Source organism: Haliotis rufescens, unplaced genomic scaffold (assembly GCF_023055435.1).
Source record: "Haliotis rufescens isolate VD_foot unplaced genomic scaffold, xgHalRufe1.0.p SCAF_36, whole genome shotgun sequence".
Taxonomy (NCBI): Eukaryota; Metazoa; Mollusca; class Gastropoda; order Lepetellida; family Haliotidae; genus Haliotis; species Haliotis rufescens.
The window spans coordinates 2,182,142-2,204,728 of NW_025964068.1; the positions used below are offsets into that span (position 1 = coordinate 2,182,142).

The 22,587-nt window shown below is 43.3% G+C and overlaps 2 protein-coding genes across 2 annotated transcripts in view; both read right to left on the reverse strand.

Moving 5' to 3' along the window:
• The window catches only part of LOC124147719 (beta-ureidopropionase-like), a 72,987-nt gene that overhangs the window by 4,548 nt on the left and 45,852 nt on the right, over window positions 1-22,587 (reverse strand). Inside the window, exons 9-14 of the mRNA XM_048381188.1 lie at window positions 18,668-18,749; window positions 17,697-17,739; window positions 12,099-12,125; window positions 11,404-11,444; window positions 11,124-11,210; window positions 1,655-1,741 (exon numbers count right to left, since the gene is read on the reverse strand). Coding sequence (XP_048237145.1) covers window positions 1,655-1,741; window positions 11,124-11,210; window positions 11,404-11,444; window positions 12,099-12,125; window positions 17,697-17,739; window positions 18,668-18,749 — 367 coding nt within the window. The remainder of the gene's footprint in view (window positions 1-1,654; window positions 1,742-11,123; window positions 11,211-11,403; window positions 11,445-12,098; window positions 12,126-17,696; window positions 17,740-18,667; window positions 18,750-22,587) is intronic.
• On the reverse strand, window positions 18,756-22,584 carry LOC124147720. Its single transcript, XM_046518460.2, has 6 exons — window positions 22,393-22,584; window positions 22,058-22,083; window positions 21,910-21,916; window positions 21,693-21,791; window positions 21,575-21,607; window positions 18,756-21,281 (listed from the first exon to the last, which is right to left on the reverse strand). Exons 1-6 carry the CDS (start codon window positions 22,552-22,554, stop codon window positions 21,252-21,254), a joined length of 357 nt encoding a protein of 118 aa, XP_046374416.1. The 5' UTR covers window positions 22,555-22,584; the 3' UTR covers window positions 18,756-21,251.

Consider the following 22,587-nt stretch of genomic DNA (forward strand, 5'->3'; position numbering starts at 1 on the left):
TACATACTCCAGAGGGGATACATGATACTCCAGAGGAGAAACATGATACCCAGAGGAGATACATGATACTCCAGAGGAGATACATGATACCCAGAGGAGATACTTGATACTCCAGAGGAGATACATGATACCCAGAGGAGATACTTGATACTCCAGAGGAGATACACGATACCAAGAGGAGATACATGATACTCCAGAGGAGATACATGATACCCAGAGGAGATACATGATACCCAGAGGAGATACATGATACTCTAGAGGAGATACATGATACCCGAGAGGATACATGATACCCAGAGGAGATACATGATACCCAGGGGAGATACATGATACCCAGAGGAGATACATGATACTCCAGAGGAGATACATGATACCCCAAAGATACATGATACTCCAGAGGAGATACATGATACCACAAGGAGATACATGATACCCAGAGGAGATACATGATACTCCAGAGGAGATACATGATACCATGAGGAGATACATGATACCCAGAGGAGATACATGATACTCCAGAGGAGATACATGATACCCAGAGGAGATACATGATACTCCAGAGGAGATACATGATACCATGAGGAGATACATGATACCCAGAGGAGATACATGATACTCCAGAGGAGATACATGATACCCAGAGGAGATACATGATACCCAGAGGAGATACATGATACTCCAGAGGAGATACATGATACCCAGAGGAGATACTTCATACTCCAGAGGGGATACATGATACCCAGAGGAGATACTACATACTCCAGAGGGGATACATGATACTCAGAGGAGAAACATGATACCCAGAGGAGATACATGATACCCAGAGGAGATACATGATACCCAGAGGAGATACATGATACTCTAGAGGAGATACATGATACCCGAGAGGATACATGATACCCAGAGGAGATACATGATACCCAGGGGAGATACATGATACCCAGAGGAGATACATGATACTCCAGAGGAGATACATGATACCCCAAAGATACATGATACTCCAGAGGAGATACATGATACCACAAGGAGATACATGATACCCAGAGGAGATACATGATACTCCAGAGGAGATACATGATACCCAGAGGAGATACTTGATACCCAGAGGAGATACTTGATACTCCAGAGGAGATACATGATACCCAGAGGAGATACATGATACCCAGAGGAGATACATGATACCCAGAGGAGATACATGATACTCCAGAGGAGATACATGATACCCAGAGGAGATACTTCATACTCCAGAGGGGATACATGATACCCAGAGGAGATACTACATACTCCAGAGGGGATACATGATACTCCAGAGGAGAAACATGATACCCAGAGGAGATACATGATACTCCAGAGGAGATACATGATACCCAGAGGAGATACATGATACTCCAGAGGAGATACATGATACCCAGAGGAGATACTTGATACTCCAGAGGAGATACATGATACCCAGAGGAGATACTTGATACTCCAGAGGAGATACATGATACCCAGAGGAGATACATGATACTCCAGAGGAGATACATGATACCCAGAGGAGATACATGATACTCCACATACTGCTCATTGGGGATATATCAAAATACATGAGCTTGAGATTCTATAAACATCAAGATTTTATTGACAGGTTCAAATGTTGTGTATGTATTATCACCTAGGCTTCCTTGATGACTTTGGGGACATAATCATCTTTGACTGCCTCTGTCAGCTCCTGTTGATACATATCTAACCTCTGGGTCATCTGCAATAACACACAACACATCTCACCACTTCTCCTCCACACATCCTACACAAGCCTAATGTCATGTGGAACAACAGATTTTGGAACAGTTTGATTACCCAACAAACAACAAATAAATATACACTAATTCTCTATGTCAATGATTACCTACCCTCTATATAGGCACAAAAATGATTTTAAAAATCAATGTTTTGAACATCTTTTTGTTATGTTTTGTTAAAATTCCATTTAAACAGTGTATTTTAGGAAAACATCTTAAAATCATCCCACTAACATCCTAAGAATGTTTTGGTTCTGTCTTTTGGCAGCTTTACAATTGAACATTTTCAGTAAAGAACTTGTTTCAGTTTTGAATAATAGATTACAGGTTTGGTTTGATGTGTAAGAAAACACATTGCAGTCTGGCTGATAATGGTAGGTTTACTAAATCCATTTATTAGTGTTAAATGATGTGTTAATACAATCTAATATCTTCAGAAATTGCAATGTGTGTGTACAACAGGGGGGATGTTTTGTGTTCAAAGTTGTTTTCATTTTTATTAAATGACTTAGCTGATAAGTTAGAAACTTCTTGTCCACGGTATTCAGTAATATCAAGACTTAGAGTATTTGACAGTGATCTAACAATAGTTATCATTGTGTATAATTCTAAGAATACTACCTCTATTACATCATAGCCATAAATTCCTGTTTATGCTGAGAACCACACTACAAATTTAAATATATTTTCAACAGACGTCCTCTTCACTGCCAACGTATCTAATAGTTGTGAGGGAAATCCTATCCCTCGTCAGAGACGCCACTGCGCATGCACAAGGCAGGAATCACCTCACTTCTTTCAACCCATGACCCTCATCAACTAGATTCAGATATTTGGGGAGGTTGGAGGGATTTATTCCTGATGTAATAGAGGTAGTATTCTTAGAATTATACACAATGATAACTATTGTTAGACAATTCTTGTGAATCCCCTACCTCTATTACATCCTAGCCAGTATACACCAGAGGTACCGGTGGGATCCGGTATCTGGCATCCCTTAGATATTTGGCTTTTGTGAAGTGGGAATACAAGGATTGTATACAAAACGGACCAAATGGTATATATGTCTAATGACCTAACTTCAAGGCTAGACATAGAGAAAACATCATATTATGAATATAATATGTATATTTAGCCACAATTGTGATACTTAGACATATTATGATGTCACTTCCAGTGATGACATCACCTGTAACGTCACTTCCGGTTGTCATTCAGTGACCTCGTTTTCGATATATGTCTTCTATGATTTCCGTTATGCGCTTTTGGATAGTGATTTTTAACGTATTTTGACGTTAGTTCGGACGTGAGGTCTCCCATGACGTCACTTCCGGTGGTAGTACATCATACATCCTAGATTATCATGTAGAAACGTATATCACTTGTATTCTTTCGATCTATGATTTCAGTGTTGCCACTTGTCTACTATCCAATAGCAAACTAAGTACACAAGGTCAACTTATCCTGAGTTCATGAGGTATTCTGAAATCTTCACACACACACACACCCACAAGTTCATGAGAGAAGAAGGGGTGGCAAGGCTCCTTGGAGACTATCACCTGGGCTGCCACCAAGGGTCCCAGTGTGTATAGTGCATCCAGATCAGTCTGTATGTCTCGTGAGTAAATGTTTGATAACGTGTTATGGGACTTCCACTTGTGGCTAGCTACGACTTGTTCAATGGAGACTGTATTCCATGTGGCTAGACTTGATGCATGAGCTCTGATCTCTGAGGTCTGCAGCTTCCCCAAGTTGGTGTGTAGACTTGTGCCAGTTTGAACTATCGACAATCGCCGATCTGAGCCACCCACAAAGTACCCTTGCTTATGTCCTTTTCTGACGAGTGTTTGCAAGAGATAGAAATGCGTTTTCTCTGCTTTCTGTGGGGTTGAGTATCTGTAATTAGGTATTTCAAGGATCTTATGGGACAAAGTAATCTGTCCGGATAGTCCACACTTTTACTTAAGGCTGGTATCGTATATTGCCTGCTCCGAGTCGGCCGAAAGTCGATGACTGGTTTTTGGCAATAAAATCAGGAAGTGATCTGAACGACACTGATTTCCATATTTGGGTATGAGTTACAGTGGACATGTCAGATTGAGTGTAATTCTGATACACGAGCTACAGTGGCCATGGCTAGGAGAAAAAAACAGTTTTCCTGGAAACTTATAGTAATGTTGCACTACTCATGGGCTCATAAGGTGGTTTCATCAATGCTGACAATACTTTAGATAGATCCCATTTTGGAAATATACGTGGTGTTTTAATGTCTTCCAGTGCAAAAGACTTCATGAGTTGATTCAGTACTGCGTGTGTACCTATAGATAGGCCATTGGGGGTTTCAGAGGTTCTTCCATTAGGAGGGGTAGTAACCTTGGTAACTTTGGAAACCAAGCCCTGTTTGGCCATGCCGGGGCTATTAGAATTATGACGCAGTCTGTCTTTTCTATTTTCTTCAGAACTCTGTCTAGAAGAATCCATGGGGGAAATGCGTAAGCGACCATTTCCTCCTAGTCTACAGAAAGCGTGTCGACCTGGAGAGCTAGCGTGTCTGGTACAGGGCTGACGTAGACTGGTAGTTTGTTGTTGAGTGAGTGAGTTGGATTTTACGCATCTTTTAGCAATATTCCAACAGTATCACGACAGGGGACATCAGAAATGGGCTTTACACATTGTACCCATGTCGGGGAGACGAACCCGGTTCTTGGGAGTAACCACCAGGTTACCCGCCGTTCCAGTTTGTTGTTGAGACACGTGGCAAACAGGTCTAGGTTTGGAGTATTCTATAGGGAGATTATCCACTTGAATATCTCGAGATGTAGTGACCATTCCGTGGGTACGATCTTGTTTTTCCCGGGATAAGTAATCTGCTAGGATATTCAACTTGCTTGGTTTGTGTCTTGCTTTGATCTTGCAACTCACTGAGTCTATCAAGGCAAATAAATGTGTAGCCTCCTATACAACAAAGGCTGATACTTTGTGCCCCCCTGGTGCTGTATGTAAGCTGCCACAGTCGAGTTGTCTGTAGCAATCTTACTGACGAGTGGTACAGACGATCTAGTCATGCTTCTAGAGCTAGATATATCACTCAGTTGATGTATATATATAACCACTTTTCTTGGGTGGACCATTTTCTCTGTATGGTAATATCGTCCACATGGGCACCCAACCCCTCTCCTGACGCATCTGTGTAGAGTTGATGAAGAGAGGGTGGGTGGATATGAGAGTGAAATACCGGGCATGACGTTCTGACGAGTTAGCCATCAATGTAGTTCTGAGATTTGAACTGGCGCGCTATATCAAATCTGATCTGCGACTTGTAGTGATCGGTCGATAGGAAGTCGTCTATATCTCCGTGTAACCTTATGAGTTTTAGGTGGCCGAAGCCAATGACGGGATTGGTGATCCTGGTGAATAACCATGGGGTGATGGATATGCCAAATGGAAGTACCCTGAACTGGTATCTCTGACCGTTGACTGGGTAGCACAGATATTGACAATGAATTGGATGGATGGGGACGTGAAGATAAGTGTCCTGGAGATCTAGGCTTATCATCCAATCTGCTTGTCTTAAGGCATTCTTCAACTTCTTGATAGATTCCATCTGGAATATTTCGAGCAGCCATTAGTCGTCTGTGATGGCTTCTCAATTGTCTGCATGTGTACTGGTCCCTGGTCCTCCTGGTCCTTGAGTAGGGGGAGTGCTGAACTTGGGCAGTCTTGGATCGATGTCTATGAGACAGGCTAGTTTGACAGGATTCAATGTGGTTGTAGCGTTGATATTCTGAAGGTCTAAATCTTTGTCCAATGGGCAGGCAATGTCGGCAGGGTCTGAAGAAATCTGTTGAGCTCTGGTTAAGTCATTTCCGGTGGTATCAGCCTCGGAAACCTCCTTTGCATCTACCTCTTCGTCTTTGTGAAGTGGGATGATCATCTTTGGAGTCTTGGGGTGAAACGATCTGTCCTTCCATGTAGAGGCTCGAAAGAATCCCAACCAGAGTTCACATGACAAGATTTAGGATTCTGTTGTTGATGCTGGAAATCTGCAGGCCGTTTCTGGATCTTGGATGCCAATGAGATTGTGGATTTCTTGAAACTTCTGACTCGTCGATGATGCAATAGCTTCTTTCACTGACTTCAGTCTGCCGTTGAATATCTGTGGAGCTGTGATAGGTTGCAATAGCATGGATCTTCTTAGCGGCTCTGAAACTTATGATGAACCTGCTGCAGCAGATGATTTCTTTGCATAAGCAGGGACTGTGCTGACATCCAAACTTGTGCTGATTGAAAATCTTCCTACGTCTTCAGCATATGGTCCAATGAGCAGTGAATAAACCCGGCCTGCTGTAGTGTCATCTCCATGGGGGTATCTAATGGCAGGTCTTCACTCTGATTGGTCGGAGGGATATGTGACAAATTCCAACAGCAACTCAGTTAATGTGACAAATTCCAACTGCAACTCAGTTAATGTATTAACTGATGTTATTCATTGTTTATTGATGTTGTCAAAGTCCCTGATTTTGGCCATGTCAACATGCATCCTGATGGTAGGTTTCTTGACAAGATCATGAAATGCTTCATCAATACTAGGCTGTTGTGCGAAGGGAGCATCGTGTGTCTTGTAAGCACTTTTATTAATAGCAGGCATACCAAGTCTGATATTATGCGCCGATGAAGCGTTCAATGATGCTTCGATTTTCTTGATGACGTCATCAATGTATGCCGGACAGGAGAGGGAATGAAATTCTTCAGTTTTGCTGATAGGTTCTTCATACCCAGCATGTTCTAACAAGGGTTTGGTAGCCGTTCTGACTGACTTTGTTATCTGCTTTTAGGGCCGGCATCAGATTACAAAGTTCTTCAATGATGTCTTTAATGGAATAATTTTTTGGTTTGTAATTATCCCGCATAGTAGAGTCCCCATTGCATGAAGAACCAGTATTAGCGATAAAACTGCACCCCCTGCTCAGGCTCCACTGGGGGTAGGTCATATGGCTGGGGGTAGAATAATCCTGGTCAACTGATCTATGGCTAGCGGAGCGGGAATCATGTGTTCTATAACTGTATGATTGTGACGTAACATCCACTTCACTTTCCCCGCCCGCATAACTGGACTCTGGGATGGTGCAAGCTTGGGAAATCTATCATGATTTGCACGAGTTTTGTTGTCAGCTCGTCTAACACAGTGGCTAGAAGGTGAAATACACACTGCGATGCGATGTCCGTGATTCATGATCTACCCTATGATGTGCATGATGGGGATAGGATCTATGAGATCCTGATCTCTTTTTATGACTCTCCTACTGTCCTCATAATACTCTGCTTCAGCTTGACTGCGTGCATGTCTGCTGTGAGAGGATGCTCTGTCATATACAGCCTTAGATCTCTTTTGAATCTCGTGTTGTGCGACGGATTCTTTTAGATATGAAATTTCATGAGACATTGATTGCATACGTTTGTCAATCATTACAGACATGGAATTGATATTTTTTCCGTGAACTCATTTAAGTTAAAGGGGAAACGTGGCATAGAGTGGAAATCGGTTTGCTCTTCCAAGCCTAGATTACCAGCCGCTTCCAGATGTATGTGACTGGTTACATTAAAACCTGAAAGGTACATCAGTACCTTAACTATATTGGGAGAGTGGGATGAGCGACGAGATCTCTTCTCCTCAGAAGATGAGACGGCGTCCCCACGTGACCCTCGCTTGTCACCCACGTGATTATCTTTAGGTGTCACAACGGATTTAATCACTTTTTGTACAGAAAGCAGATGAATATTTTGCTGAACGCTCTTGTGTTTTTTTTTATAATCAGGGTCACTGAACTTCCGGATGTACGTGACTGGTTACGTTAAAACCTGAAAGGTACATCGGTTTCTTAACTATATTGGGAGAGTAGGATGAGCGACGAGATCACTCCTCAGAAGGAGAGACGGCCTCCCCATGCGACACTCGTTTGTCACCCACGTGATTCTCTTTGATAGGTGTCACAACGGACTGACGCTGACTTTGCTGACGTTCTCCAATTCTTTTTATAGTCAGGGTCATTGAGCCATGCCTAAGAAAATTTTCCAAACTTCTCCTTGGACAAAGGTTTGCAATAACTGCACCATGATTTTGTGTGCAAGTGCTTTTTACACGATATGCACCTAGGATGAGGGTCACCAGTGATTTGATGTTGCCCACAAACTGAACAGACGGGTGACTGCTTTTGGGATGAAGTCCTCATTACTGATTAATTACTAGAGACTTCTGACTTCTTATACCCCCTTGTTCTCTGCTTGTAGAACTGCTCACTGCTCGTCTTTAGTGATGATCTAGTGTGGCTTGTAAGTGTGGAACAGCAATCACGTGTACAGATGTATCAAACAAAAATATTCCTTGTTGTCATCTGGACACACAGGAAAGAAGTGAGTTTATTCCCGCCTTGCACATGCGCAGTGGTGTCTCTGACGAGGGATAGGGTTTCCCTTACAACTATTAGATATGTTGGCAGTGAAGAGGACATCTGTTGAAAATGTATTTAAATTTGTAGTGTGGTTCTCAGCATAAACAGGAATTTGTGGCTATGATATAATAGAAGTAGGGTATTCACAAGAATTATATAATTGTAGGGTGCTGAAATATGGGGGTGTAGTGGTTGCAGGCATATAAAAAGCATTAAATTGTCAACCCTAAAATCATGTCATTTGTGGTGAATGTGGGAGATATCCATTATATATTCATGGTTACAAGCATTGCCTAAAATATTGGAATAAATTGTTGTCCAACCTCCCCTGAAACTCCACCTGTCATTCACCTGTCCAACCTCCCCTGTAACTCCACCTGTCATTCACCTGTCCAACCTCCCCTGTAACTCCACCTGTCATTCACCTGTCCAACCTCCCCTGAAAGTCCACCTGTCATTCACCTGTCCAACCTCACCTTAAACTCCACCTGTCAAACCTCCCTTGAAACTCCACCTGTCATTCACCTGTCCAACCTCCCTTGAAACTCCACCTGTCATTCACCTGTCCAACCTCCCGTGAAACTCCACCTGTCATTCACCTGTCAAACCTACTCTGAAACTCCACCTGTCATTCACTTGTCCAACCTCCCCTGAAACTCCACCTGTCATTCACCTGTCCAACCTCCCCTGAAACTCCACCTGTCAAACCTCACTTGAAACTCCACCTGTCATTCACCTGTCCAACCTACCCTGAAACTCCACCTGTCCAACCTACCCTGAAACTCAACCTGTCATTCACCTGTCCAACCTCCCCTGTAACTCCACCTGTCATTCACCTGTCCAACCTACTCTGAAACTCCACCTGTCTATCACCTGTCCAACCTCCCCTGAAAGTCCACCTGTCATTCACCTGTCCAACCTCACCTTAAACTCCACCTGTCAAACCTCCCTTGAAACTCCACCTGTCATTCACCTGTCCAACCTCCCTTGAAACTCCACCTGTCATTCACCTGTCCAACCTCCCGTGAAACTCTACCTGTCATTCACCTGTCCAACCTCACGTGAAACTCCACCTGTCATTCACCGGTCAAACCTACTCTGAAACTCCACCTGTCATTCACTTGTCCAACCTCCCCTGAAACTCCACCTGTCCAACCTCCCTTGAAACTCCACCTGTCAAACCTCACTTGAAACTCAACCTGTCATTCACCTGTCCAACCTCCCCTGCAACTCCACCCGTCATTCACCTGTCCTGTCCAACCTACCCTGAAACTCCACCTGTCATTCACCTGTCCAACCTCCCGTGAAACTCCATCTGTCATTCACCTATCAAACCTCCCCTGTAATTCCACCTGTCATTCACCCGTCCAACCTACTCTGAAACTCCACCTGTCATTCACCTGTCCAACCTCCCCTGAAACTCCACCTGTCCAACCTCCCCTGCAACTCCACCTGTCATTCACCTGTCCTGTCCAACCTACTCTGAAAGTCCACCCGTCATTCACCTGTCCTGTCCAACCTACCCTGAAACTCCATCTATCATTCACCTGTCAAACCTCCCCTGCAACTCCACCTGTCATTCACCTGTCCAACCTACCCTGAAACTCCACCTGTCATTCACCTGTCCAACCGCCCCTGAAACTCCATCAGTCATTCACCTGTCAAACCTCCCCTGAAACTCCACCTGTCATTCACCTGTCCAACCTACCCTGAAACTCCACCTGTCATTCACCTGTCCAACCGCCCCTGAAACTCCACCTGTCATGCACCTGTCCTGTCCAACCTACTCTGAAACTCCACCTGTCATTCACTTGTCCAACCGCCCCTGAAACTCCACCTGTCATTCACCTGTCCAACCGCCCCTGAAACTCCACCTGTCATGCACCTGTCCTGTCCAACCTACCCTGAAACTCCACCTGTCATTCACCTGTCCAACCTCCCCTGCAACTCCACCTGTCCAACCTCCCCTGAAACTCCACCTGTCCAACCTCACTTAATACTCAACCTGTCATTCACCTGTCCAACCTCCCCTGAAACTCCACCTGTCATTCACCTGTCCAACCTACCCAGTAACTCCACCTGTCCAACCTCCCCTGCAACTCCACCTGTCATTCACCTGTCAGACCTACCCTGAAACTCCACCTGTCCAACCTACCCTGAAACTCCACCTGTCATCCACCTGTCCAACCTACCCTGAAACTCCACCTGTCCAACCTCCCCTGCAACTCCACCTGTCATTCACCTGTCAGACCTACCCTGAAACTCCACCTGTCATTCACCTGTCCAACCTCCCGTGAAACTCCACCTGTCATTCACCTGTCCAACCTCCCGTGAAACTCCACCTGTCATTCACCTGTCAAACCTACTCTGAAACTCCACCTGTCATTCACTTGTCCAACCTCCCCTGAAACTCAACCTGTCATTCACCTGTCCAACCTCCCCTGAAACTCCACCTGTCAAACCTCACTTGAAACTCCACCTGTCATTCACCTGTCCAACCTACCCTGAAACTCCACCTGTCCAACCTACCCTGAAACTCCACCTGTCATTCACCTGTCCAACCTCCCCTGCAACTCCACCTGTCCACCCTGCCCTGAAACTCCACTTGTCATTCACCTGTCCAACCGCCCCTGAAACACCACCTGTCATTCACCTGTCCAACCTCCCCTGAAACTCCACCTGTCCAACCTCCCCTGAAACTCCACCTGCAACTCCACCTGTCCAACCTACCCTAAAACACCACCTGTCATTAACCTGTCCAACCTCCCCTGAAACTCCACCTGTCCAACCCTTCCTGCAACTCCACCTGTCATTCACCTGCCTAACCTTCCCTGAAACTCCACCTGTCCAACCCTTCCTGCAACTCCACCTGTCATTCACCTGTCCAACCTACCCTGAAACTCCACCTGTCGTTCACCTGGCGACACAAGTTGAGGTCCATCTCAGTCACCAGCAACCCATCACGTGTACGAGACAGTGACTGCAATGCAACACAGAACTCACTATAGCAGCATCCTTTCAGGGAACACACCATCCCCAATGTCATTACTGCAGACTTAAACAATAGTAATTATATTCTCTAAGTTCTTTCGGCAATCAAAGAATAAAGTGCTTAAGCAGTGAAACAGCAGCTTCAAACAAAGTCGTCAATTGTTAAAGTGTAATGTACTGACCGGGGTGCGGCTTCCATCTGGACCAGCGACATAGCTCGAGCCTGCAACAAGGACATCCAAACTGGCTCAGTAAACATTGGTGTAACTCACCAAAAATTAAGATGCTTTAACATTCTGAGTATGCAATGGTGAGCAATCATTTTGTTTTTTCAGATTGTTTAACTTAAAAAGTCAACAACTAATTCAATGTGTAAGTGATGCTGTCTACAGTCAGCCACAGATTCACTGTGTAAGTGATGCTGTCTACAGTCAGCCACAGATTCACTGTGTAAGTGATGCTGTCTACAGTCAGTCACAGATTCACTGTGTAAGTGATGCTGTCTACAGTCAGCCACAGATTCACTGTGTAAGTGATGCAGTCTACAGTCAGCCACAGATTCACTGTGTAAGTGATGCTGTCTACAGTCAGCCACAGATTCACTGTGTGAGTGATGCGGTCTACAGTCAGCCACAGATTCACTGTGTAAGTGATGCTGTCTACAGTCAGCCACAGATTCACTGTGTTAGTGATGCTGTCTACAGTCAGTCACAGATTCAATGTGTAAGTGATGCTGTCTACAGTCAGCCACAGATTCAATGTCTAAGTGATGCTGTCTACAGTCAGCCACAGATTCACTGTGTAAGTGATGCTGTCTACAGTCAGATTAAATTTTTAAATGATGCCTTATTTTTAACTTGCAAGATTAAATACCTACCGTAGAAGTGGCCAAAGTCTTTATGAGCTGTCAAAATATAAATAAGGTCATCTTAATCATAATTTATAATAATATTACCATTGTGTGAAACAAAGGTGACTTCAGTATTATGGGTTGTCCATCTTTGCATGGGAAATGTCTGAGCTGAATCAGCAGCCTGACTGAGTTTGTTGTTTCTTGTATACTACAGCACTACACAATGTTCCACCTGTATGACAGCAATTCCCCATTTTGTAATAAAAGTGTATACTACAGCACTACACAATGTTCCACCTGTATGACAGCAATTCCCCATTTTGTAATAAAAGTGTATACCACAGCACTACACAATGTTCCACCTGTATGACAGCAATTCCCCATTTTGTAATAAAAGTGTATACTACAGCACTACACAATGTTCCACCTGTATGTCAGCAATTCCCCATTTTGTAATAAAAGTGTATACTACAGCACTACGCAATGTTCCACCTGTATGACAGCAATTCCCCATTTTGTTATAAAAGTGTATACTACAGCACTACACAATGTTCCACCTGTATGACAGCAATTCCCCATTTTGTAATAAAAGTGTATACTACAGCACTACGCAATGTTCTACCTGTATGACAGCAATTCCCCATTTTGTAATAAAAGTGTATACTACAGCACTACGCAATGTTTCACCTGTATGACAGCAATTCCCCATTTTGTAATAAAAGTGTATACTACAGCACTACGAAATGTTCCACCTGTATGACAGCAATTCCCCATTTTGTAATAAAAGTGTATACTACAGCACTACGCAACGTTCCACCTGTATGACAGCAATTCCCCATTTTGTAATAAAAGTGTATACTACAGCACTAAGCAATGTTCCACCTGTATGACAGCAATTCCCCATTTTGTAATAAAAGTGTATACTACAGCACTACACAATGTTTCACCTGTATGACAGCAATTCCCCATTTTGTAATAAAAGTGTATACTACAGCACTACGAAATGTTCCACCTGTATGACAGCAATTCCCCATTTTGTAATAAAAGTGTATACTACAGCACTACAAAATGTTCCACCTGTATGACAGCAATTCCCCATTTTGTAATAAAAGTGTATACTACAGCACTACGCAATGTTCCACCTGTATGACAGCAATTCCCCATTTTGTAATAAAAGTGTATACTACAGCACTACACAATGTTTCACCTGTATGACAGCAATTCCCCATTTTGTAATAAAAGTGTATACTACAGCACTACACAATGTTTCACCTGTATGACAGCAATTCCCCATTTTGTAATAAAAGTGTATACTACAGCACTACACAATGTTTCACCTGTATGACAGCAATTCCCCATTTTGTAATAAAAGTGTATACTACAGCACTACACAATGTTTCACCTGTATGACAGCAATTCCCCATTTTGTAATAAAAGTGTATACTACAGCACTACGAAATGTTCCACCTGTATGACAGCAATTCCCCATTTTGTAATAAAAGTGTATACTACAGCACTACGCAACGTTCCACCTGTATGACAGCAATTCCCCATTTTGTAATAAAAGTGTATACTACAGCACTACACAATGTTCCACCTGTATGACAGCAATTCCCCATTTTGTAATGTATGACAGCAATTCCCCATTTTGTAATAAAAGTGTATACTACAGCACTACGCAATGTTCCACCTGTATGACAGCAATTCCCCCATTTTGTAATAAAAGTGTACACTACAGCACTACACAATGTTCCACCTGTATGACAGCAATTCCCCATTTTGTAATAAAAGTGTATACTACAGCACTACACAATGTTCTACCTGTATGACAGCAATTCCCCATTTTGTAATAAAAGTGTATACTACAGCACTACGCAATGTTCCACCTGTATGACAGCAATTCCCCATTTTGTAATAAAAGTGTATACTACAGCACTACACAATGTTCCACCTGTATGACAGCAATTCCCCATTTTGTAATAAAAGTGTATACTACAGCACTACGCAATGTTCCACCTGTATGACAGCAATTCCCCATTTTGTAATAAAAGTGTACACTACAGCACTACGCAATGTTCCACCTGTATGACAGCAATTCCCCATTTTGTAATAAAAGTGTATACAACAGCACTACGCAATGTTCCACCTGTATGACAGCAATTCCCCATTTTGTATTAAAAGTGTATACTACAGCTCTACGCAATGTTCCACCTGTATGACAGCAATTCCCCATTTTGTAATAAAAGTGTATACTACAGCACTACGCAATGTTCCACCTGTATGACAGCAATTCCCCATTTTGTAATAAAAGTGTATACTACAGCACTACGCAATGTTCCACCTGTATGACAGCAATTCCCCATTTTGTATTAAAAGTGTATACTACAGCACTACACAATGTTCCACCTGTATGACAGCAATTCCCCATTTTGTAATAAAAGTGTATACTACAGCACTACGCAATGTTCCACCTGTATGACAGCAATTCCCCATTTTGTAATAAAAGTGTATACTACAGCACTACGCAACGTTCCACCTGTATGACAGCAATTCCCCATTTTGTAATAAAAGTGTACACTACAGCACTACGCAATGTTCCATCTGTATGACAGCAATTCCCCATTTTGTAATAAAAGTGTATACAACAGCACTACGCAATGTTCCACCTGTATGACAGCAATTCCCCATTTTGTAATAAAAGTGTATACAACAGCACTACGCAATGTTCCACCTGTATGACAGGCCGATGTCTATTTCAACATTGGTCCTTGCCTAGACTGATATCCACTCCTTTCACAGCTACTCAAAGCTTGTAATGCGTCAATCATCACAAGGGCAGGCAAACTAGTCTACGTTCTTGCCCAGCATGTGGTAAAAAACTCACACACACAACACTATCATGTGACAAACAGTTAATAACTGTACAGCAGATGAAGAAAAGACATAACGGTGTATGTGCAGCCAGTTCCCTGTAGAAGGCAGTGCACTAGCAAAGATATCTCTGTGACATCTGACACTTCGAAATTATTCGGATTAGGGCTGGGACGGGTCTCTCGGGTACCCGGGTCAGGTGGGTACTGAGCAGGACTCGGGTACCCACAGGAATACCCAAACCCATGGCTAGTCACGTGATATATTGTTTAACTATTATTATGACAAAAAGTATCAAGAACTCTATGGCTACACTACAAGTCACTAATGTTTGCATTTCTTTCTGACTATGCACCCATTCCTTCTGATTTTTTATATGGTTGAATAAAGATATAAATTAATTCAACTTCAGTGTATGAATGACCACATTGTTTAATACATGTATCTAAATACGTTTTGCCAGGGCTATGCCAAAAATGTTCCCAATCGGACATTTTGAGACATCTCCTGAGACCTACAGTGGATACCCGGGTAGGGTCGGGTAATAGAGGGGTGGTTACCCGGGTAGTAAATTTTGACTCGTCCCAGCCGTAATTCGGATGTATGTAAATAATTTGTAAATGGCAAATCTCTGTCAATGTGATGCAAAACCCATATTATTTGCATTACCTTGATAATGTCTTTCTTGAAAGGGGGAAAATTGACGATCTTGATCGTTAATAAGCAGGCAATCTTCTTGAGCAACAGATGGAAGGAATATGTCGAATCCAGTGAAACCATGAAATAGCAAATGAAGGGTAATGCCAATCTAGGCTGTCAAAATGTCTCAAAACTGACAAAGATCATCAAATCCAAGCAATGCTTAGGTAAGTGAGTGAGAGAGTAAACTAGCATGGATATACGTAGCTTGCTTTTTCTAGAAATGTCAATGCAATAGAAATAACCAATCATGACCATACAGTATGGCTGAATGGGGGATGACTGTAGACGGTGAACGTGTGTCCTTGCACACACAAGCCGTGGTCATCGTAAAGGCAGGAAATATCACCTGTGAAGAATTAAACTGATAGTGTGTCCTCCTTCATCAAAGGGAAGTGATGGTTGAAATAGTACAGAATTTTTCAATGATGCATTGGCATGCCAAATCACCGAACACTTGTCAGGTAAAACAGGAGCTGCGGATCCAGGAGGAACGACCTGTGTGGGAATTGACAAGGGGCTCAAAGTGTAACGACTACATGCCAGCGAGTGACTAACATGGCATTGTAACACGGCAAGCGTTATCCCCCATGACAATTATCAGGTAACTCTCTGCGAGAAGAAAATCCATGCCCGGAGTGGGAATCCGGAAAGGAAAATCATAATATCCACGCAAGAGTATCCTTGCAAAAGAGGATATAGGTCCATCAACTGGGTGTAGCATTCCCAATAATGAGGTAATCCTTGGTTGTGCACTGATCCTGGGATGTTCGCCGAACCTTGGAGGTGTGCCCACCATGAGAGGTCCATCGATCCTTGTAAGTACGCCGAACAAGCAAAATGCTGATTCTTGGAACTGCGCTGGTCCTGGGAGGAAGACCAATTTGAAAGGTTTGCTGACAAACTTGTACAAGCAGTGACGATAGCGGCTCGGTTGATATAACAACTGCAGTATTGGAAATTGTGAAGGCAAGGTAGGAATGGCTGATCCTAGGGTAAGAGACTGCATTTTGCGCATGTCTGTAATAGTCGGTTGAGCTGAAGTAGTTGGAAGTGATGAAGTATTCTGTGCTGATACGATTATAATGTGGAGGGTATCAAATCCAGCTGTGTTGGTCATAAGTCATAAGAATGGGATCAAACCTAGGAATGGCAAATCTTGGATGAAGAGCCTCAACCCTAGTCAAAAGCGTGAGCGAGATCCTGGTTCTGTCGATCCCTATCTGCAGTATGTCTTTGGAGGGAACCAAGGGAACAATTAAGGCTGCTGGTTGCTCCAACGGAATGTCGTCAGTTAGGAAGTTGTTGGAGACCCCGTCTCCATTCACCGATAAGGAGGGTAAAGTAGAATCTGTAAGATTATTTTACGAAGGGATCAGTGGGGGCAACTGGCTTGGTCTTGGGCTTCTCCATGTCTTTAGAATTTGGTCACCAGTTTTTGTAGTTGCATAAATAAAACTAAAGAATTATCCATGAAATGGGAACATGGAAGACATGTCTTGTTTTGTGTGCCACAATCATGACAAACACAACATGTGAATCAGAGGTGGAACAAACACAGCTACTTTTCTTTACATGACATGTAGGGCGATTTATTGTTGGGTTCCCATTTTCCCTCAATTACTAATATAAATTAGACACGATAGTGGAGGGACTTGGTGAAAAAAAGCAAAATATACTCTCTAATATCATTACACATCTCAACAGTTGGGTGATAAGAAAGAGTTGACTGGGGAAACCACGTGTTCAGCATGTGTAGGTCAACCGGAATGAAGACCGTGCATTACCGATACAACCCTAATTCTCTAAAGATCTGTACTTTCGGCCAAATTACATCATTTCCAACTAGAAAAAAACACATGCCCAATGCAAGTCCCATGCTTTCAGCTACCAAATTATAGAAAGTCATACCAATGTTTGAGTCTGCTTCATAACAAATAACATACTCAGAATCTGCGAACAGGTGTATGTGAAGTTAGCATCAAGCCTGTCCAGTGAGAGAATTAACATCAACACCAATTATTCCATGTTGTGATGGAATAGCCTACTCACCTGGTTGGCCCGATCCAGACGTAAACTCATTGGGGAAGTGTTCCTGTAACAGAAGAAACCTGTGCTCCTCACTGTTGGCAGACATGTGATCAAAGCAAATCAGATCACCGTGTTTATTCCAACAAAGACTAACACTTAAATATGACAGACCAGTTTACAGTGTCCATAGTAGTTAAGTCATGTGCTTGCTTGTGTAAGTGATCAAAGCAAATCAGATCACCGTGTTTATTCCAACAAAGACTAACACTTAAATATGACAGACCAGTTTACAGTGTCCATAGTAGTTCAGTCATGTGCTTGCTTGTGTAAGTGATCAAAGCAAATCAGATCACCGTGTTTATTCCAACAAAGACTAACACTTAAATATGACAGACAAGTTTACAGTGTCCACAGTAGTTACGTCATGTGCTTGCTTGATGTGTACTGGGTATGTGTGATGTGTACTCGGTGTGTGTGTGAGTGATGTGTACTGGGTGTGTGTGATGTGTATTATGAGTGTGTCTGTGATGTGTATTGTGTGTGTGTGTGATGTGTATTGGGTGTGTGTGATGTGTATTATGAGTGTGTGTGTGATGTGTACTGGGTGTGTGTGTGTGTGATGTGTATTGGGTGTGTGTGTGATGTATTTTGGGTGTGTGTGATATGTATTGTGAGTGTGTGTGTGATGTGTACTGTGTGTGTGTGATGTGTATTGGGTGTGTGTGATGTCTATTATGAGTGTGTGTGTGTGTGTGATGTCTATTATGAGTGTGTGTGTGATGTGTATTGGGTGTGTGATGTGTATTGGGTGTGTGTGATGTGTATTAGGTGTGGGTGATGTGTATTGGGTGTGTCTGTGATGTCTATTATGATGTGTACTGTGAGTATGTGTGTGATGCGTATTGTGAGTGTGTGTGATGTGTATTTTGTGAGTGTGTGTGATGTGTAGTGTGTGTGTGTGTGTGTGTGTGTGTGGGGGGCGGTTTACATACCGTGCCTACTCTGTTGATGGCCACACTGTAGTATGTGTTTGCAATAGCTGCACACCGAGCTTCAATCGGCCACATTGTTTCACTGGAAGCCAGAAAAGAGATTTAATAAGTGTCAGTAATATACACTGAAAGGCAAAAGAAACGTCACTTCTGAAAATACTGATAAAACTTAACAGACACTGGCAGTTACATGTTCTGTGGTCAATAAACTCATTTATCGTTCGACTGCTTCTCTCTGTTGCCTTAAAGTCCATTTAACAATTGAGTTTAAAATGAGTGCTTTGCCCAAACGCAGCCTACAAAAGTGCAATGGGACTCAGTTGCGGAAAAGTCTGATGCACGTGCATATCGTGGATGGTACGGGTATAAAATACACTCAAAACTGTTAAGCTGGCTTTCGTTATTTCGATTCATCAGCCATGCCAAGATCATCAGGAAATGAGAGACAACAAGCGATCAGAAGACTGCAAGCAGGCCAGAGTGCACAGGTCGTTGCAAATGCATTCAATGTCAACGTCAGAACGATATATCATTTGCAACATCACCACAACACCACCAACACCACTGACGACCGACCGCGTAGTGGTCTTCCTAGAGTCACTACTCCCAGACAAGATCGGTTCATGATACGCCAACATCTGCAGAACCGATTCCGAATGGCCACTGAAACAGCTCGGCAAACCATTGGCAACCACCAGCATGCCATCAGTGATCGTACATTTCGACATCGCCTAACTGCCAACAACATCTCGTGCCACTGTCCTGCCCATCCTGAGAGATCGTCAACGACAGGCCCGACTCCAATGGGCCAGGCAGCATCAAAATTGACGTCAACAGCAATGGAGAAGAATCATCTTCACTGATGAAAGTCGCTACTGTGTTTCAACGGTGGATGGCAGAGTCAGGATCTGGCGAAGGAGGGGCGAACGTTATGCTGATGCTTGTGTTATGGAACGAGACCCGTGGGGCGGCCCAAGCATCATGGTTTGGGGTGGAATCGGACTAAACCAGAGAGTGGGACCTGTGGTCTTTCAGAATGTTGGTCCAGGCAGGGGTAATGGCATCACAGCTTGCCGCTACATTGACCAAGTCCTCAGACCCCATATCGTGCATTTTTTTGCCCGTCATCAAAACCACACCTTTCAGCAAGACAACACCCGTTCCCACACTGCCAGAGTTACCAGGGACTTCCTCCAGCAGCACAACATCCAAATCATGCCTTGGCCTGCCCTCAGTCCGAATTTGAATCCCATTGAAGACTTGTGGGATGAGATCCAACGGCGACTCAACAACGTACACCCAAGGCCAACAATTGCAGCAGAACTGTGTGTAGCGTTCCTGAGGATATGGGCTCATATCCCAATGGCCTTGATCAACAGGCTAGTCCACTCCATGTACAGGAGATGTGTGGCTGTAGTCAACACCCGTGGTGGCCACACCAGGTACTGATTTTGAACCCCCCAGCTGTGATGTCTTCTGGTGCCTCCCCAAATTCACAATTCGCAAAAACATTCCCCAGACTGTTAATTTAATGTGGGTCAAACGCTGACTTTCTCAGATGTCTTTACTTACATATATAAGCATTTGAAAAAAAAGGTATTTACATGATACATCCACATGACATTTCTTTTGCCTTTCAATGTAGTCAAACAATATCTGTCATGAGTAATAAAGTAGTAGTAATATAGAAGTTGCTTACTGAAACAGAAGCTTTCATCAATGATTTTCAATGAATTCAGACAATGATTTTGACAGATTCAGTTGTACAGCCAGTAACTGTTGTTCAAAATACCCCGTGTTAACCTTTTCGGGGTTGCATGATCAGAAGACACATTCCGACTGGCTCTTTCCTGATCTGATTGGTCTCTGACAGTCGTTCTGACATGACACACAATGGGATGTCCTCAGATCTTTGTTTAGCGGTAACGAGTGTTAAGAAGTGATATTGTAGATAAGCCAAATTTTGAGGACCAGAAAATAGATTCTGCAGAAAGGGGTCGGCTATGGGTTACACTTTTATCAAACTCTTTTTCTGTAGGCAAAAAAACTACATCATATCGCTTCAGGTGAATTAATAAAGAACGCTATAGCAAACTTTGTCAATGAAAATGTGAAATTTGTGATTAAACATCACAAGACATGATGATTTACCATTTCAATTGTATTTCTTGGTATGCCAGGCATTGCTTTATATGCAGGGATCAAGATAACAATGTGTATTGTCTCAAAGTAGGCCGGAAATAGCAATCAGCTGTACACACGTTTCCTCCCAACCTACCAGTGATTACATTAAAACATACAAAATAATATAACAGAGAAGAATTTTAAACCAATGATCGGAAAAAAATAGTATCTTAAACTACTATTTTACTACGAATAATATATTCTGATATCGTGTTATTTCAATTGCAGGTTTTACGATATATATCTCCAAATAATGATAACCATAACCAGGGTAATGCGGTAGCACTTTTGTGTATTGTCCGATACTACAAAGGCACTAACAAACATACAGACATTTGCAGATGGTAATTACCTGAGACAGTTGCAGATGGTCATTACCTGAGACAGTTGCAGATGGTCATTACCTGAGACAGTTGCAGATGGTCATTACCTGAGACAGTTGCAGATGGTCATTACCTGAGTCCTGAGACAGCTGCAGATGGTCATTACCTGAGACCTAATACAGTTGCAGATGGTCATTACCTGAGACAGCTGCAGATGGTCATTACCTGAGTCCTGAGAGAGCTGCAGATGCTCATTACCTGAGTCCTGAGACAGTTGCAGATGCTCATTATCTGAGTCTTGAGAGCTGCAGATGGTCATTACCTGAGACAGCTGCAAATGGGCATTACCTGAGACAGTTGCAGATGCTCATTACCTGAGACAGCTGCAGATGGTCATTACCTGAGTCCTGAGACAGTTGCAGATGGTCATTACCTGAGACAGTTGCAGATGGTCATTACCTGAGACAGCTGCAGATGGTCATTACCGGAGTCCTCAGACAGTTGCAGATGATCATTACCTGAGTCCTGAGACAGTTGCAGATGCTCATTACCTGAGTCCTAAGACAGTTGCAGATGCTCATTACCTGAGTCCTGAGACAGTTGCAGATGCTCATTACCTGAGGCAGCTGCAGATGGTCATTACCTGAGTCCTCAGACAGTTGCAGATTGTCATTGCCTGAGTCCTGAGACAGTTGCAGATAGTCATTACCTGAGACAGCTGCAGATGGTCATTACCTGAGTCCTGAGACAGTTGCAGATGATCATTCCTGAGTCCTGAGACAGCTGCAGATGGTCATTTATTGAGACAGTTGCAGATGGTCATTATCTGAGTCTTGAGAGCTGCAGATGGTCATTACCTGAGACAGCTGCAAATGGTCATTACCTGAGACAGTTGCAGATGCTCATTACCTGAGACAGCTGCAGATGGTCATTACCTGAGTCCTTAGACAGCTGCAGATGGTCATTACATGAGTCCTGAGACAGTTGCAGATGGTCATTACCTGAGACAGCTGCAGATGGTCATTACCGGAGTCCTCAGACAGTTGCAGATGCTCATTACATGAGTCCTGAGACAGTTGCAGAGGGTCATTACCTGAGTCCTGAGACAGCTGCAGATGGTCATCACCTGAGTCATGACACAGCTGCAGATGCTCATTACCTGAGACAGCTGCAGATGGTCATTCCCTGAGTCCTGAGACAGTTGCAGATGCTCATTACCTGAGTCCTGAGACAGTTGCAGATGGTCATTACCTGAGTCCTGAGACAGTTGCAGATGCTCATTACCCGAGTACTGAGACAGCTGCAGATGGTCATTCCCTGAGACCTGAGACAGTTGCAGATGGTCATTACCCGAGTACCGAGACAGCTGCAGATGGTCATTACCTGAGTCCTGAGACAGCTGCAGATGGTCAT

Excerpts from the sequence above, each read along its gene's own strand:
- LOC124147720 (XM_046518460.2), bottom strand. The coding sequence starts at position 22,554 with ATGACCATCTGCAGCTGTCTCGGTACTCGGGTAATGACCATCTGCAAC. Across the intron at positions 22,084-22,392 it reads GCAACTGTCTCAGGACTCAG|GTAATGAGCATCTGCAACTG; the intron begins GTAATGAGCATC and ends CAGCTGTCTCAG. Across the intron at positions 21,282-21,574 it reads GCAACTGTCTCAGGACTCAG|GTAATGACCATCTGCAACTG; the intron begins GTAATGACCATC and ends CAACTGTCTCAG.